Below are 19,310 nucleotides of genomic sequence, written 5' to 3'. Positions count from 1 at the left end.
CTGCATGCATCAGGCCATCTAAGTAGATGGTATATAGTTTCTTTTATGTTATCTCCTGGAAATTCACTGTTGCACCATTAACAGAGAAGCATACGGTTATCAGAAGTAAACTGATAAAATGATCCAATGAGAGGTCCAAATGTTTGAAAAACTGCAAATTCTGACAATCCCAGCTAACTATGTGGCACACTGGGAAGAATTTACTTACATTGCTGGCTTGGAAAGAAGGGGAAACCCTCCCATCACTAAAAAGTTTGAAGTAGAAGAGTAGTACCTGGAGAAAACAGAAAATAATTCAATGCACTGAAGTCTGTTCAAACTTCTGATGTCTGTCATCCTTAGATTTATTTTCATATAGAATTTACAGTGTTGTATGTTAAGAATTACAAATGGGACATCAAGCTACACATACACAAAACAAGTAGAGATGCCCATTAGGGTGCCAAAGGTGGGCTTAGGAGAATCAGTTTAGATACAGTTATTAAGAACAAGAGGTCAAAAAGGAAGGTGAATGGCATTTTGTGGGCATATCAATATTTTAAAAGCCTCTAGTTATACCAATACAATGAGAAACAGCTGATATGCCAAAATTACAAGAGATTACCATTATATAGGATACAACCAAGCAATGCAAGAACTAAAGGGTGCCATAACAGGTACAACGTATTGAAACAATTCACCTTTAATGTTTCACTTTTCAAATACATAGCGAGCAGGAAGTTTGTCCGTGAGTGATTACTTCTGGTTACTCACGCCTTGAAACAGCACTTCTCTAGCAAAACTATGGCCAGAGTTGGCGTGCTGAACCAATGACCCACACATTTCCCTGCACTTGTAAGCTAAGTTTGGATTTGATTCTTTCATGTTTTATTTGGATCCCTCATATACTCTGTGGAGAAAGCATTTATGTATATCAAAGGGTTTTTTGCCTATGACGAAAAATATACCCAACATTCATATATATAAAAACTCCACCCTTGTTATTAACGTATAACTATTGGGTTGGAGGTTGGGCTTGAATCAGAGGCTTTTTCCCTTACCCTTTAAAACAATACGAATGCACCTCACAGAGTTATAGTTGTTGTGTGTTTTTTTGAGAGTTTTCTCTTTTGCCAATTACTTTGAGTTATATTTATATGGCCTCACTTTTCAAATACTACTGCTAAAACCTACTCAGAAGATATATCACTGTACTGCCAAGTGCTGACCAATAATACTTTAAAAATTTGCTTTAAAAGAATAATTTTCAAATGCTACTTAACTGGCTTTTTAAAACAGCCCATCCTGTACGAAAGTAGAAGCAGGCAAATTTTGCAGACGTATTCTTGAGGTTAGGCCAAGGGATACAACAATGTATGTAAGTTGTGCATTTCAAAATGATAGGTAGCGTTTTTCCCCATAAAAAGTAGGTGAAAATTTCTGCAGGTTCTCTTTGAAAATTGCACAAAGGAAAAAAGCAAGCACATACCTACTTTCCACCTCTGAAAATAAAATGCAAAGTTCATGGTAATTTTGCACACTGCTAAGTCACAATTTTAAAAGGCCGATATGCCCCAGTTTATTATCCAAATGGAGCTTAGGTGGCTATCAATTATAGTAGTGAAACTTGGAAGTTTGTAGTCCTGCTTTATTCAGTATGCAGGAGCCTAGAACTCAGTGTGTTTCACAGTTTGAAAAACAGAATTTGAAAAAAACAATGCCAGAAGGCCTAGCAGACAAATAGCTTCAAACAAACCTTTTCCGGAGAAGGGAAGACGGTAGAACTAGAGGACATGAATTGAGGTTGAAGGGGGGCAGACTCAGGAGTGTCAGGAAGTATTTTTTCAAGGAGAGGGTGGTGGATATATGGAATGCCCTCCCACGAGATGTGGTGATGAAAACGGTAATGGAATTCAAACATATGTTGGATAAACACAAAGGAATCCTGTTTAGAAGGAATGGATTCACGGAATCTTTTTTTTCGTTTTTTGTCACATTTGTATCCCGCGCTTTCCCACTCATGGCAGGCTCAATGCGGCTTACATGGGGCAATGGAGGGTTAAGTGACTTGCCCAGAGTCACAAGGAACTGCCTATGCCTGAAGTGGGAATCGAACTCAGTTCCTCAGTTCCCCAGGACCAAAGTCCACCACCCTAACCACTAGGCTACTCCTCCACTCCAATCTCTTAGCAGAGATTGGGTGGCAACACTGGTAATTGGAAAGAAAAAAACAGTGCTGGGCAGACTTCTACGGTCTGTGCCCTGATCGTGACTGAATACATATGGATGGGCTGGAGTGTACATTTTAAGGGGCTTCAACATTAGCTTCAGAAATTTTAGTACAAGAACAGTCTGTGCCCTGAAAATGGCAAAGACAAATTAAACTCAGGTATACCATGTAAAATGAGTTTATTATGTTGGGTAGACTGGATGGACCGTTCAGGTCTTTATCTGCCGTCATTTACTATGTTACTATGTTCACAAAGTACCAGCTTGTTTTCAGTGGCAACACCCAAGAGTGTGAAAAAGCATACATGCATTATGCTGGATACTGAAATTCACAACACCTGAAAACACTGAAACATTACTTGACTCACTAGATTTCCCTCTCCAGTCTAGAACGCAACTGTGTAACTAGAAACTTACTCAGCGTAACTGTCCAGAAAGAGATTTGAATGTTCCAGGAGGGCCAGGCTCTTTGCCTCCTTTACACCATGGAGGAAGTTGCTCAGAGAGACTCCATGCTGTCCAATCAGGTAACAGAGTTTACTAAACTTGCTTGCCATGTCCTGCAGCAACTGGACTGCAGTTAGAGAGCCCAAGTTATCTGTAAGAAGCAAGAACACAAGTTGATCTAGGAACAAATGCCAACCCAGTTTAAAGCCTGCTAGGAGGGGGTCTGAATCTATGCTGATATTAGCTACTAAACTGATGCTTCAGTTATGCTGGAAGACTAGACTATGTGGCCTTTTGAAGACTAGATGCTATGGCCTTACTTCTTCAAAATTCACAAACTGTGAACATCTGGAAATGTTCAGATAATGGACTCTCATGTGCTACAAAAAGGAGGAACCTGGAACAGCCTGTGGGATATTTGGATCTATCCTGTAGTTTACTCCTGTGCATAACTCAGAATTTTGCAGAATTCAGGCTAAATAAGAAAAAATTCATTAGGTCATATTTTTATAGGTGGCAATCACTAATTCCGATACCAGTGTGAAAAACTATCAATATGGAGCCTAAAACACACAACCACAGCCTATACTTCCACAGAGTTTCAAAGATCTAATCAAAAACAGCAGAAAGGTTTCCCTTACCTAAACCTAAGAGGGGTCGGAGGATACGAGATTTGATCTCGCTCAGTTTACAGTAGAATTGTCTCTCCGTGGAAGCCAGTTCATGAAGGCTGCTGATGTATCCCATCATATTTTTGTCCACTAAGATGAGGCAGCTATGTCCTCCCGCAACCATGTTGCTTATGTAGCCAATCTAGAGGAGAAAACATTAGCCATCATAGGTTCCCTTTATCATCCCCAAACCACTCCCACTCTCCGACCACAAAATCTTCTGCTCTTCACTGGCTCGCTCTTTTCAAGTTCTGCTGTTTTAGCCAGCCTACAACAAAGGAATCTTTGAGCAAACCATCAAAAGATAGTCCGAGAATATATATAACAACATGCTAATATGGCATGATCCAATAAAAAACAAGTTACTTATAATAGTTGCTATGCTCAGCACCTATTCTAGAGAATTCTCCTCTGACAAGTTTGGGGGAGGAGAGGAGGAGAGAGGAGTTACTACAAGTTTGGGAAACTTTATCTAGCACACAGGTTCTTCCATATTGGGTTGTGATCTGGCTTGGAAACAATTCCTAATACCTGAGATGCCATGACAGAAGTTTTCCTGTGTACATCTTCATAAGAATATTGCTTAGCACATCTCCATAAGAATATTGCTTATTACATCTGATAAAATACAAATGAACATTTGCTCAGATAGTCAGAGTATATGTAATGTTGGGTTGAAAGGTTTCTGTATGAAAAGTTGAAAATAAATTAGTGCTAAATAGATCAGCTGATCTATAAAGTCCTATCTGGATTTGTACTCATGCCCTTATTCATAAGCCCTCCCCCCCCCCCCCCCCCCATTTTCCTGCAGCAGCTCAAGGATAGATTCTGTAGTAAGCAATAGCAAATTCAAGAGTAGTTCTAGATGTTACACACACACATTTTTATATATATGTATATATATATAAAAAAGGCTGGCCCAGTGGCTCAGGCACAGGGGTCTGGATTTAATTCCCAGTTCAAATCTGCTTTACAAGCTGGCTGGAATTAGGGATGCCATAAACAACAAAATGTACAGCATGTACATTTTTGATATTAGCAGTTTGTTTTTCACATTCTTTGCAACAATTTAAAATTTAATAAAAGATTGGACTTAAAAAAGGGAAGCTGTGAAGAGGGAAAAGGAATTACCTATTATCATGCAATGTTAACCTACTTGTCTGACTTAGGGCCCATTATTACAAGGGTTGTGAAAGAAACCCTGGTGAATGGTCCAAAGTCCAGGGATGTGGCTAGAATGACTTGTTTAAATGAATTGGGACTGGACATAAGCAAAGAAAAATAAACTCTTTCAGAGGTAGCTGTGTATGAAGATTCATGCTACTGTTAATTCTAGTACAGTCAGGCATCCAGACCCACAGCCCTCTCACCTATCTCCAAATCTCCAGTTTCTCTTATCTTCTTCTCATGCTCCAAACTTTCCTCTTTCCCTCTCTTTCTCAGCCTCCCTCATTGTGCTTTTCTTTCTCATCTGCAGCAGCAGCAAGTGGAAGGCAATTTGCCATAGCTTTGACATCAGAGCAAATCCTGCAGCAGTTGCTCAACATCATGACAAACTGTTTTGAAAAATCTTAAGCAGAACCTTTATCAATTTCATTTATACTTTTGACACAGAAGAACTTGATGCAGAGAAAGTTCTTTCATTTCCCTTTCCTTAATCTGACTAGGGATAACTTAAGGAGTTCCTTCCAAAACCTTCAAAGAGTCAAGGCACTAAGCATTTAGGGATCAATTAAAGCTTTTTCTTTTTTAATCAACCTGATCTCCTAGAAATGTATGAAGGTTAATAATGTTTACACCCTGGAAAAAAAAGTCAAAGGAATATAATACATCATGTGTCAGTGCTAGTCAGTTGTCACTGATGATATCAAGTGCTAGGTTGCCATGCACATATATTCAGCTGAGTCTTCAAAATCAGTATTTTTTATTTTTAACTAGCAGCAAACTATGTATAAGTCTTTCAAAGTACTAATGGAAATATTTTCATCTGGCCTCAGGAATTTATAAGTGAAGATAAGCAAGAACTGATGCCACTGCTCCCTCTTGCCTCTCTGAGAGAAGAGGCACTCACCTTACTACAAGCCAGCAGCAGCAGTGAATCCTTTGTGTGTTCAGTGCTTTCAGCAGGGTTCTCTTTAGGATTCTGCTGACCAATATAGTATAATGCAGGCTGAAACTCCTCCCCATCTGCTAAGAACAGGGAGTGATGCTGTCCTGCTGCTATATCCCAGACTCCACTGCCATTGCACACCTGCAGAAAGAGGAGTACAGAGAGCAAATGTTAGTGTTCTTCATGATACAGACCACTAAACAATAGAAAACCTGAGATGGTTTAGCTTGTGTGCAAGTTGCAAATCACAGGCAAAGCCCATTGAATATTAGTAAATGCATAAATCTTCTCACAGCAGCGAGTTAGTTTAAGGAAAAAAATATAAAAATCGCAGAATACAAATACTAAAAGCTAATCAAAAAGATGGTATAATCATTAGAAGATTAAAGGGAGAATATGTCAAAACAAACCAAAATAAATAAATGTTCATTTGTAACAATACTGATTTACTTCTTAAACGGCTCTGGTGAAAAACATCACTCACTCACTACATACGAACTCAAAGTTAAGGGTGATTTTCAGAAGCCCAAAACATGATGGTTACTAATTTATTTATATTATTTATTTCTAAAATTTATGGACTGCATGATCTATAATTCTCAGCAGTTAACAATATTACATACGTAATTTACATTAAGACATACTAAATCAAAAACAGACATCACATATCAAAAACAGCTATTACAACTTAATAGAATCATCACAAAACCACTTCATAGAATACTTTTTCATCCCATCAAGTGTTGATATTGAAGGCAATTTGAAACAAGTTTTCAAAAAATGTTTGAACTGATCTAAATTCCTTATTACTCACAAAGGGCATATCAAGTAAGTTCACTGAGGTAGATCTCAAAGGTTTAATTGGTTGATGTAAATGTAAAGTAGCGGCAATCATACATGGTATTGAATCATCAGAATCCTAAAAACCAACCATAGAGTTTTATATTGTATTCTATATTCAATAGGTAACCAATTTAGTCTTATTAAATGTCAAAGAAATGTGGTCATATCTTGATATTGGAGTCTAATGGTGTCACAGCTCCTGAAAAAATGGACATAAATCCTAATTTACTTACACTGTGTAGGTTGAGTGACCATATACAAGTTTGTTAAATAAAATGATTGTGTAAAGACTAAGTTTTACCTTTGCAAGTCGGGGGACTGTGGATGGAGAATGTGAATGGCCTATTTGGCCAAAGGCATTGTTGCCCCATGAATATACCTGTGGGAGGCAAGAGAGACCACAACAGGGTTACATCCATATGCACACAAGTAGAGCACACAAAATATGTAAAAGTAACTCCCATTTTAAAGTGTACATGAACCCTCCCTCTTTTTGCTGTATCTTCTCTTAAGAACAGATCAAAGGTCCATCAAGCCCTGTATCCTGTTTGCAACAGTGGCCAATCTAGGTCACAAGTACCTGGCAAGATCCCAGAACAGTAAAACAGACTTTACGTTGCTTATCCTAGAAATATGCAATGGATTTTCCCAAGTCCATCTTAATAATGGCTTATGGACTTTACTTTTAGGAAATCATCCAAATCTTTTTTGAACCCTAACTGCTTTTACCATATTCTCTGGCAACGAATTCCAGAGTTTAATTATATGTTGAGTGACACAATATTTTCTCCATTTTGTTTTAAATTTACTACTCAATAACTTCATTGCATGCCCCCTAATCCTAGTATTTTTGGAAAGAGTAAACAAGCGATTCACCTCTACTTGGTCCACTCCACTAAGTATTTTATAGACCTCTATCATATCTCCCCTCAGCAGTCTCTTCTCCAAGCTGAGGAGCCCTAGCCACGTTAGCCTTTCCTCATAGGGAAGCTGTCCCACCCCCTTTGTCATTTTCATCGTCCTTCTCTGTGTCTTTTCTAATTCCGCTATATCTTCTTGGAGATGCGGTAACAAGAATTACACCTAGTATTCGAAGTGCGGCTGCACCATGGAGCAATACAATGGCATTATAAAACATTCATTTTTGTTTTCCAATTTTTTTCTAATAATTCCTAATTGCTTTCTTAGATGCTGCTGCATACTGAGCAGTGGGTTTCAACACATCATCAACGATGACACCTAGATCATTTTCCTGGGCAGTGACTCCTAATGTGTAATCTTGCATCATGTAGCTATAAGTTTGCGTTCCTCTCTCTCACATGCATGACTTTGTACTTGCTCACATTAAACATCATCGCCAGACATCCATGTCAAATCTGTGCCATATATAGTTCTAATATACAAAATTGGTTATGAAACAGAACTCATATAAAAGGGTAAAATCCATTTCTAAGAATCACATGAAACTGACTAAAATGTTTAAATTTGTTTTCATACTGTACCCAAAAAGCTTGCTATGATATACACATACTCAAGTAATACAATACAAAAGAATACAAACAAGGCTAAAAACAACATAAATAAGCAGAAACTCCCCACATGTACCCTCATCTACCACACCACACCAACCAACTTAGCCAAATGGCAATTCAAATAACAAGTTTCTAGCCTTTCTAAGACAATTCTGTTCAGTCTGAAGATCCAAAGGGGTAGAATTTTAAAGTTTGGGGGCTGCATAAGCAAAAGCTGACTTCCTAACTGAAGTTAAATTAACCATTGCCAAGCCAGGAACTGTTGCTTAGAAAAGACTTGAAAAGTTCAAATTTCTTTGATGATTTTTTCAATAGATATTGGCAAGGTCTCTGGATGAAGCCTTTGCGAAACGGGTCCCCATTGGGACCTTTGCCTAAGTGAATTGAAAGGTCTGTGGACCTGGCTTTTTAAGAAAGTGGAACTGGTGGAACAGACACCCCACATGGATTTTGTTTTCCCATTTATATTTTTATTTTACATTTATATAATTTACATAAATGTTTAAGTAATAACACAAATGAATTAACAAGAAAATAAATAAATTTCACAAAAGAAAAGGAAAGGAAAATTATTATTTCTACTTTGTCCACATTATTAGATCCAAGTACTAGGAATTATAGAAAAATAGGTAAAAATATTATCAATAGATCTGTAGAGAGCCGGATAATCGCAGCCGATATATAGCACAATCAATTACTAGGCGAGATCAAGGTTATCTCTAGCTCCCTCTTTAGAATTAATATATTCCAGCAGTTTCTTAGGGTCAAAAAAGACAATTATTTGCATTTACAAAAATTAAACATCTACAGGGGAACTTTAACACAAACGTACCACCCAAATCAAGAATTCTTGGTTTTAAACCCAGGAATTCAGTTCTTCCTTTTTGTGTTTCCCTGGCTAGATCTGGAAATATTCTAATTTTTGCTCCTAAAAACTCTGAATTCATGTGGCAAAAATAAATTTGAAAAATATTATTTTTGTCCGATTCCAAGGCAAAAGTTACAAGAAGAGTAGTCCGTTCTGTTATAACATCTAGGGAACTTTCTAAAAATTCAGTCAGATTCATTTCAGATTGAGGTCGCATAGTAGATTTAGAAGTTCCCGTGACATATTGGGTCCTGACTATGGGTGGATACCCAGTGGAGTGCTGGAGCCGGCTCGCACCGGCTTGCACGAGCTGGTTGTTAAATTTTTAAAGCTCTTGCAAGCTGGTTGTTCTGGCAGGCGAGCCAGCTCCCAGGGGCGGTGCAACCCGGCGGTAAGTGAGATAAGCATGGCAGGAGGACGCCACAAGCCATGCTTATCTCACCTCCCGCCGCTCTGGGGGGGTTTAAATCGTTGATTTACCTCCGTCGCAGCAGCCGCAGTTAAAGCCTGTCTCTAGTTTTCCCTTCATTCCTGTCAGTGTCCCGCCTTCTTCTGACGTCATTTCCTCTTTCTGCGAGGGTGGGACACTGACAGGAAACGAAGGGCAGACTAGAGACAGGCTTTCACTGGGGGTGCTGCAACAGAGGTAAATCAACTATTTAACCCCCCCCCCCCAGGACGGCAGGAGCAAAAAGAGGGATGTTGGGGGAGAAGAGGGCGGGCAGGTGGACACTGGAGCAGGAGGGCAGGGGAGAGAGGAGCATCGAAGCCATCGATGGATATGGATGGGAAGGCAGGGCCCCGGGAGAGAAGAGAATCGCTGGATATGGATGGCTGGCTGGAGGGGGGGGGCAGGGGAGAGAAGAGAATCGCTGGATATGGATGGCTGGCTGGAGGGGGGGGGCAGGGGAGAGAAGAGAATCGCTGGATATGGATGGCTGGCTGGAGGGGGGGGGCAGGGGAGAGAAGAGAATCGCTGGATATGGATGGCTGGCTGGAGGGGGGGCAGGGGAGAGAAGAGAATCGCTGGACATGGATGGATGGCTGGAGGGGGAGGGAGGGAGGGGAGAGAAGAGAATCACTGGATATGGATGGATGGCTGGAGGGGGGGCAGGGGAGAGAAGAGAATCGCTGGATATGGATGGATGGCTGGAGGGGGGACAGGGGAGAGAAGAGAATCGCTGGATATGGATGGATGGATGGAGGGCAGGGGAGAGGACAGTTGCTGGACATGGGTGGATGGAGGGGAAGACAGGGAAGAGGACAGTTGGTGGATATGGGTGGATGAAGTGGAGGGCAGGGGAGAAGACAGTTGCTGGATATGGGTGGATGAAGTGGAGGGCAGGGGAGAAGACAGTTGCTGGACATGGGTGGATGGAGGGGAGGGCAGAGGGTTGCTGGACATGGTTGGACGGAGGGGAGGGCGGAGAGTTGCTGGACATGGGAGGATGGAGGGGAGGGCAGGGGAGAGGATAGTTTCAGGACATGGATGGAGGGAAGGGAAGGAGATGCACATGGATGGAGGGGAAGGGAGAGAGAGAAGAAATGCTGGACATGGATGGAGGAGAAGGAAGGGAGAGAGAAGAAATGCTGGACATGGAGGGAAGGGAGAGAGAAGAAATGCTGGACATGGATGGAGGAGAGGGAAGGGAGAGAGAAGTAATGCTGGACATGGAGGGAAGAGAGAGGAAGGAGATGAGATGAGGGAAAAGGGAGAAAAACTGCACATGGATGGAGAAAATAAGAAGAAGCTGGATCCACTGGATAGTCAAGTCTGTGGAGGACCAGAAATGAAGAAGAAAGGAGGAAAGAAAAGAAATAAATGGAAAGGAAGCCCTGGAAACGGAGTCAACATAGTAGATGATGGCAGAAAAAGACCTGCACGGTCCATCCAGTCTGCCCAAGAAGATAAATTCATATGTGCTACTTTTTTATTTGTACTGTCCTCTTCGTCAAGGGAACAGATAGAGAGCAGCTGAATACTGTGCCAGCATGATGAGAAAAACAAAGTCACCAGACAAGAAAGGTAGAAAAAAATTATTATTATTTTCATTTTAGTGTTTGGAATATGTCCACTTTGAGAATTTACATCTGCTATCATATTTTGCAGTGTATAGCAACATGTTTCTTTCTGTTTTTCTGGTATTGTGCTTCTTAGGATTTCAGGTTAATTTTTGAAGAATTTGAATAGGGGCTATCTCTGTTCTGCATGTATGACTGCAAGACAAAGTGTCTGAATAGGGATGTGTTTGTTAGGTTCTGAGATTTTGATAACACATTGTTTTTCAGAGTTGGCAAGACTGTCTGTTTTCCTAATTGCTGGTCTGTATGCTAATTTGGTTTGTGTCATTTTGGGTATACTGCAGAGATTATTTTTTTTCCTGGTAAAGGGCTTCTAAAACAGACATCATGTTATGAGAATCAGGTTCTCAACGTTAAAAGTTTATATTTATTTACTTATTTATGGCATTTTATCCCACATTAAACATGAATTAGTTTGGAACCTGGGAGCATTTAATTTTTTTTTTCCTGGAGAGAGTAATGCATTGCCGCCCCCCCCCCCCCACCCCAGGCTCTCTCCCTGGCTATAGCCAGCTCTGCAATTTGGGGGGGGGGGGGGGGGGGGGGGCGCAGAGGTGGACCGGGGAGAGAGCCTGTTGTTAAACATTTACCAGCACACCACTGTGGGTACCTCTTCAGTCGGTATTCCCAATATTTAACCAAAATATTTCCTTAGCAAATCAGGAGCTAAAATGAGTGGTGACTTAGGAAAATTTAAAAATCTTAAATTGTTTTTCCTTCCTTGGCTCGCCAAGTACTCCAACTTACGAACTTGTACCTCTCTATCCTTGATTGCTAATGAGGATAATCTTTGTAGGCTGGTTATCTCCCCTTCTATTATTGATTCAGTTCTTTGGGAATAGTTTTCAACTTTATCTCACAAAACGTGAAAATTTTGCTTCAAGTCCACAATCTCTCCTTTAAAGGTATTAGATAACTGAAGGAGGGAAGTATTTAAACCCTGCATCACATCCCATAAAAGTTCTAACGTTACCACAGATGGTCTTCTCAATTCTCCATTACTTCTGGTGGTTGAATCCTGGATAGGAGGAGAAGCAAGCTGAATTGCCCGATTCTCCACTGAAGATTCTTCTCTCAGGGTCTGTGTAGCCGCGGGTCCTCCTCTCTCAGCGGTGGAAGCCTGACCATTATTGGGCACCCCAAGACGCTGAAACCCTGTCGGCACGATTCCATCGCCCGGTATTGGAGGAGCTGTGTTGAAGGGAGGGCTGAGTGAAACCCCCTCTACGGTACAGTCTGCTTCCAACACTGCGGATTCTGTCAAAGCGGTTTCCGGCGCTCCCAGCCTCCGAACTCCAAAACTCTCCAGGGTGGTCTGGCAGACGGATAGGGTCTCCGTGGGACTCGAGGAGGTTAGCAACCTCGGTTTTCCTTTCCTTTTCCCCATGTTAAACACCGGGGAATTCCAACCAAAACCCACACTCTGGTGTTCAGGAGCTTTGTGTAGCTACCACAGGTCTAATCGCCATCTTGGATCCAAAAGTTTTGTTGTGATTCAACTGTGCGCCTTAAAGCACATAAAATGTTTACAAAAAAAGTTTTTCTAGTTGGGGAGGTACCATAAAGAGTAATTAAAAGTTTTGATGATTTTGGATCTACCATCTTTTGAGGGAGGTTTTTGTAGACCAATGATTTTGACCGATTACTTTGTGTGGTAAATACAAGAAAGTGGTCTTTATGAGGTCTTTTCCTTCCTATTTTTCAAAGATTTTTGTGTTTTCTACATACTTATCATTTGCATTTTGAAGCATTCTAATAGTTATATGATAATTGGATTCCTTTTTTTATTGTTTTTATACAACTACACCAGGAAGAGTATTATTCATATGATTTAACTGTATGAGTTGGAAAGAATAGGCACATATCTGCTAGTTTTTTTTATGTGCATAATTGTTCTAGGAACTTTTATAAGAGCCTAATGAGTATGTCAAATACTTTGTATGCTCGAAGTCCCATATAAAATAGACCCCCTTAGCTCATGACTTGGCCAGCAAGAAAGAAGTGGGAAAAATCACTGAATTCCCAATAAAGGCATAAATGGAATCCACAATGCCTTTATTCTGCTGCAGAATTCCCAGGAGTATTTATTCCTTGTCTAAAAGACATTTTCATCAAATACATTTTAAAAGCCTTGCTCTTTGTCCTGTTATGATATGACTGATAGTTCCTTTTCTAGGATGGTGACCCAAAGTATATAATGAAGATGAGCTGTCAATTACTGGCCTGGAGAGGAGACAGGGAAAAAGCATTACCCCCTTACCTGGGACTTTGCAGTAAGTGCCAGGGAATGTAGACCGCCCGCTGCTAGCTGAATCACCTCCTTTCCATCCAGACATCTCACACATAAAGGCTGAAGCCTGCATGTCAAGGAAAAATAGGTTTGTCTAAATTGGAGACACCTGACGGGATCACAGTAAGTTTTTAAAATTTCTGGAAGCAAAAAATTAAAATAAATAAAAAAATGACATGCATCCAAACTTGGAAGCATTTTCATGCTTTTGGAAATCACAATTATGCACAAGACTCGTATTTGGAAAGAATATTTTTTCAAAGTTCATTACTTCCACCATCTTAGTTTTAGAAAAAGAAAAAAATTAAAGAAGGGGCTATTTACCTGTCCAAATGCTTGCTACAGACAGAAAACTGGATCACCAAAGCATAGTATATTTCTTTTGCCCTTAATCTTCCCTTTTTGCTATATTTTTAGGTGATTTTTTCTCTGAAACAAATTGTTAGTTTACTGTGGACAAAGCAGGCAGGTTCTTTTTGTCATAATTTTGTTCAACTCAAGTGTATTTTGCTATCAAATTTAATAATCTAGACTTAAAGAGTTCCCTTCTTTCAGTTACTATGAACTATTCAGAGAGAATTACAGAAAAGCAGGTCACAATAGATACATTCTCCAAAATCCATCTACTTTCCTTAAAATGTATAAAATAGATGGTCATAATTTACTAAAAGTACAATTTAAAAATCAACTTTCCCTTAAAACTGATCCAACACTGCCTACCAGTATCCATCGTAACTTACAGATTCGGGTCAATAACATGAAATCATATCTCACTAAGGACCTCTTTTGTCAAGCCGCAATAGCGGTTCCCACCCGGCAACGCCGACAAAGCCCATTCAAAGTGAACAGACTTTGTCAGCATTGCTGCACTAGGGACTGCTAGTGTAGTTTGATAAAACAGGCCCTAAGACTCTAATTTTATTTATTTTCATTTCATTTGTACCCCGCGCTTTCCCACTCATGGCAGGCTCAATGCGGCAGGCAATGGAGGGTTAAGTGACTTGCCCAGAGTCACAAGGAGCTGCCTGGGCCGGGAATCGAACTCAGTTCCTCAGTTCCCCAGGACCAAAGTTCACCACCCTAACCACTAGGCCACTCCTCCACTCTAGACTTAAGAGTCAGTGGCATACCTAATATATTTTAAAATACTCATTAAAAAGCCATGGGCCCTGTATACTAAGCCGCGCTAATGCTAGAGACATCCATAGGAATATAATGGGTGTCTCTATTGTTAGCGCTCCTACAGCGTGGCTTAATAAACAGGCCCCCATGTGTTTAGCTATATTTTATAGTTTTATAGTCCCCCGTATGCTTTAGAACATCCAGCAGTTTTTTCCCAATATCCAAGCATAGCCCTGAAAAATAACTAGCCTGTGTCCTCATAGAGGGAAAAGTCAAATTCAATGATCTATTTGATCAAAGTGTTCTAGTGGAGACCTACACCTTCATTTTTCATACAATTAATTTGGCCCTATATCATGTATAGCCCTAAATTTTATTTATCAGGATTTAACACTTTTTTTTTTTTTAAGAAATGCATGAGATAGGGATTTTAAATATGATTCTTGCCTCCAACAGTAACCAATGCACTGTATATTTTAATGGTGTTACCCTTTCATACTTGCTACCATAACTGACCACTTTTGCAGACAAATTTTTTATGTGCTGTTTTTACAGCTTAGGCAAACTGAAGTAAACAGCATTACAGTAGACCAGATAACTAAGCGCAGCCAGCTTGACTACTGTTTTGAAATGTTGGGAACACAAAGAAACACTCAATTGTTGTGCTAATTTCAACTTGACTCATACCTTATTTGTTACTGCCGCTATCTGTGAGTTCAGTGTAAATTTGATACCAGTACTTCCAATGTCGTCACTGGAATCTCTCAGGTTAAAACGAGAGATATTGCTTTTTAAATTATTAGACTCTAAACCCACTCATAAAACTTCTGTTTTATCTGCATTAACCCTTAAAGCAGTTCTCTTCTAACCATTCATTTATTTTCATACATTCCTGCAATTTGTCCCGCTCATCATTCTCTGATTTGTTAAAAGGTGCAAAAAATGAACTAAAGTCAAAGAATGGCTCCGATCAGCAAATCACACTAACATGTGCTAGAGAAAACAAAATACTATATAAAGATCTCTCACCTATGTAGCACATCTCCATGCCCCAGCTGTCCTTCCTTGCCCCTCCCCCAACTCCAGACTTCAGTCTTCAGGGAGGGAAGCAGAGCATCTGCCTCACCGCTGTTTGTGGGTGTTAGAGCCACTGTCCTCATTCTTGCTCGCCCTACCTTCCTCAGTAACCTGGGAGAAACTAAAAGGGAACAGTTGGTATTATTTCTCTCTTGTGAGAACCAAGGGTAAACTAGAAGCAAAGTCAGTTTAGAAGTTTTTTTTTTAATATATTGCAAAAACTTAAAACTAGAGATGAGGTATTGACGTGCCATGTTTTTGTAAGGAGACAACACAGAAAACATACCTCTAACCACCACATTATAATCAAATGCTGTATAAGAATGAAAAACTTAAATCTTAGCATAAACCTAACTGAATAATTTTGCTTCTGAAATTAGGCCAACTATAATAAACATGCATGTTTTTTTATAACATTAATATACTTTATATCATCAGAACTGAGTATTTTTTCTTCTCCATTTCCCAGAAGTAGTCTTGCCCTCTGAGAAAACCAGGGTTTAACACGATAAAGTGTAGTTGTATACCTTGTGCAATGCCAATTTTGCAGACCTTAAGCAAGTCTGAGGATTGAGTGAGAGAAAAAAGTGGATGAAAAGTGGAGGTTATATAATAACAAAGTTGACACCAATGGCAAAACTCTGAACTACATAAATTATATTTATTCATTAATTGTGAGAAATTTAAAATAGTTACTTTCTATGATGTGCAGATGCCCGAAGCAAACCAAATGTTCCAATTAACCGTTTTATGTCCAATTAGAATATCAGCATTACACCATAAAGGCATGGATAAAGAAAACCATATATTTTTGGCAAACGTTAACTCGAGTATATGTATAGCTTGAAGGATAAAGGTAATGACATTAGACTGGGGTGAAATATAATGCTTAGGATCATAGGGAAGCTGTGCTAAGGGTATACGAGTAACCAGATCAGATTCTATTTTAAACCATGACAAGACAATCAGGAGAATTGGAAGACTGGGTCATCTAAATGGCCCCATTGCAAAGGACAGCAGCAACGTAATATGAAATAAAGTCTGGGAAACGAATCCCACCATCAGCCTTAGAGGTTTTCAGCGTTTTTAAGAAGATCCGAGCAGGTTTATTACGCCATAAATAATAGAATCAAATCTTTTTGTGTTAAGATGGAGGGGCAAGTTTAGGTAACATGCTAAGATAGTAATTAGCAATAGGCATGATAGACATCTTTATAGCCTCTAGGTGGCCCCACCAAGAAAGAGACATTGGGGGGGCCACTGATTAATTATTTTGTCAATTTTTGCCGTAAAGGCATTCAGGTTAATGTTCATGAGATGTTCATGGTTCTTATGAAAAAGAACTCCTAAATATTTTAAGTGTGTGGAGGACCACTTCACTTTGGAGGAACCAATTTCGATTTGTGTTGAGGGGCATGACTTCGGACTTGTCCCAATTGATGCGATATCCTGCAAAAGAAAAGAAATGAGAAAACAACTGTAATAACTTTGGGACTGAAGAAGAGGGTTGGGTAAGGAAAATGAGGTCATTTGCATATGCTAGAGTCTTAAACTGTGAGTTGCCAGAAGATTAACCAAGATCAAAAGGAGAAGAAAGAATGGCTAAAGTAAAGGGGAGAGGAGAAAACCCTGCTGAGTTCCTCTATATAAGCGGATTGGCGCAGAGAGAGATTTGTTAATTTTTAATCTTGAAGAATGGGACAAAGTTTCTAAAGCACTGTTAAAAAGTAAAGGGGAGGACTGCTGTCTATGTCAGACGCTTCTGAGGACGCTCTGAGATTGTTTTATGATGCCGAAAAGAAGGGGCCGCCTGTACTCCTCAGTTGCCCCTTTGCGGGGCAACCTAGAGGCTATAAAGATGTCTATCATGCCTATTGCATCCATGAATGGGATGCAAACATCCATGAATGGGATGCAAACATACCAGGCTATAATCTATTTAGGAAGGATAGAGAGGGTCGTAAAGGTGGAGGAGTAGCTCTGTATGTGAGGAATGATATCACAGCAACTGAAATGACAGGTACCTGGGGAAAGGAAGAAGCGATATGGATCACCTTAAAAAGAGATGATAGAACCTCTGTCCACATGGGTGTTGTCTACAGACCTCCGACACAATTGGAGGAATTAGATAAAGACCTGATCGCAGATATTCAAAAGTTGGGAAGCAAGAGAGAGGTGCTGTTGCTGGGAGATTTCAATCTGCCGGATGTTGATTGGAAGGTTCAGTCTGCAGAATCGGAAAGAAGTAGAGGGATCGTGGATGCTTTCCAAAGTGTCTTGCTCAGACAAATGGTGATGGGACCCAAGAGGGAGGGAGCAACACTGGATCTGGTGCTCACAAATGGGGATAGCATGTCAAATATCCGAGTGGGTGCCCACCTGGGCAGCAGTGACCATCAAACGGTTTGGTTTGATATAACAGCTAAAGTGGAGAGCGGCCACTCAAAACTCAAAGTCCTGGATTTCAAGCGTGCTGACTTTAGTAAAATGGGGGAATACCTGAGGAAGGAGATGATGGGCTGGGATGAAGTACGAGAAGTGGAAGGACAGTGGTCCAGGCTGAAAGAAGTTATATTAGGGCCACGAACCTTTATGTAAGGAAAGTAAATAAAAGCAAGAGAAAAAGGAAACCGATATGGTTCTCCATGCAAGTGGTTGAGAAAATAAAGGCTAAAGAGTTGGCGTTCCAGAAATACAGAAAAACTCAAGAAAAGGAACACATGGAGGAATACTGGATGAAACTGAAAGAAGCCAAGAGAGAGATACGACTGGCAAAAGCACAAGCGGAAGAACAAATGGCTAGAAATGTAAGGAGGGGTGACAAAAATTTCTTCAGGTATATTAGTGAAAGGAGAATGACTAAAAAGGGAATTGTGAGACTAAAAGATACTGCGAACCGCTATGTGGATAATGATAAAGAAAAAGCAAATTTGCTAAATAGATACTTTTGTTCTGTTTTCACAAAAGAAAATCCTGGAGAAGGACCGCGATGAACTGGAAATAGTACAAATGAGAATGAAGTGGATAGAGCACCGTTCACAGTAGAAAGTGTGTATCAACAACTTGAAAAGCAAAAGGTGGACAAAGCCATGGGACCAGACGGGATCCACCCCAGGATATTGAGGGAGCTCAGAGAGGTTTTGGCGGGTCCTCTTAAAGATTTGTTTAATATATCCTTGCAGACGGGAGAGGTTCCGAGGGATTGGAGAACGGCGGAGGTGGTCCCTCTTCACAAAAGTGGTGATAGGGAAGAAGCTGGAAACTCACTTCGGTTATTGGAAAAGTATGGAAGCGATGCTGAAGGAAAGGATAGTGAATTTCCTGGAAGCCAACAAGTTGCAAGATCCGAGACAACATGGTTTTACCAAAGGGAAATCGTGCCAAATGAATCTCATTGAGTTCTTTGATTGGATGACAGGAGAATTGAATCAGGGACGAGCTATAGACGCAATCTACTTAGATTTCAGCAAAGCTTTTGACACGGTTCCCCACAGGAGGCTCGTAAATAAACTGGATGGGCTGAAGATAGGACCCGAAGTGGTGAACTGGATTAGGAACTGGTTGACAGACAGACACCAGAGGGTGGTGGTGAATGGAATTCGCTCGGAGGAAAAGGCGAGTAGTGGAGTGCCTCAGGGATTGGTGCTGGGGCCGATTCTGTTCAATATATCTGTGAGTGACATTGCCAAAGAGTTAGAAGGTAAAGTTTGCCTATTTGCGGATGATACTAAGATCTGTAACAGAGTGGACACCCGGGAGGGAGTGGAAAACATGAAAAAGGATCTGAGGAAGCTAGAAGAATGTTCTAAAGTTTGGCAATTAAAATTCAATGCAAAGAAATGCAAAGTGATGCACTTAGGGAATAGAAATCCATGGGAGACGTATGTGTTAGGCGGGGAGAGTCTGATAGGTACGGACGAAGAGAGGGATCTTGGGGTGATAGTATCTGAGGATTTGAAGGCGACGAAACAGTGTGACAAGGCGGTGGCCATAGCTAGAAGGTTGTTAGGCTGTATAGAGAGAGGTGTGACCAACAGAAGAAAGGAGGTGTTGATGCCCC

General features: G+C 40.4%; 1 protein-coding gene across 1 annotated transcript in view; it reads right to left on the bottom strand.

Annotated features, from left to right (window-relative positions):
• The window catches only part of ALS2 (alsin Rho guanine nucleotide exchange factor ALS2), a 187,198-nt gene that overhangs the window by 126,883 nt on the left and 41,005 nt on the right, over window positions 1–19,310 (bottom strand). Inside the window, 7 exon segments of the mRNA XM_030209038.1 lie at window positions 209–274; window positions 2,626–2,806; window positions 3,297–3,468; window positions 5,398–5,577; window positions 6,581–6,658; window positions 13,022–13,118; window positions 15,203–15,371. Of these exon segments, the coding sequence (XP_030064898.1) occupies window positions 209–274; window positions 2,626–2,806; window positions 3,297–3,468; window positions 5,398–5,577; window positions 6,581–6,658; window positions 13,022–13,118; window positions 15,203–15,371 (943 nt within the window).

The sequence above is a fragment of the Microcaecilia unicolor genome, chromosome 7 (genome assembly GCF_901765095.1).
Source record: "Microcaecilia unicolor chromosome 7, aMicUni1.1, whole genome shotgun sequence".
Taxonomy (NCBI): Eukaryota; Metazoa; Chordata; class Amphibia; order Gymnophiona; family Siphonopidae; genus Microcaecilia; species Microcaecilia unicolor.
The sequence above is the reverse complement of the archived record's forward strand: the minus strand, read 5'-3'. Positions and strand labels throughout refer to the sequence as shown.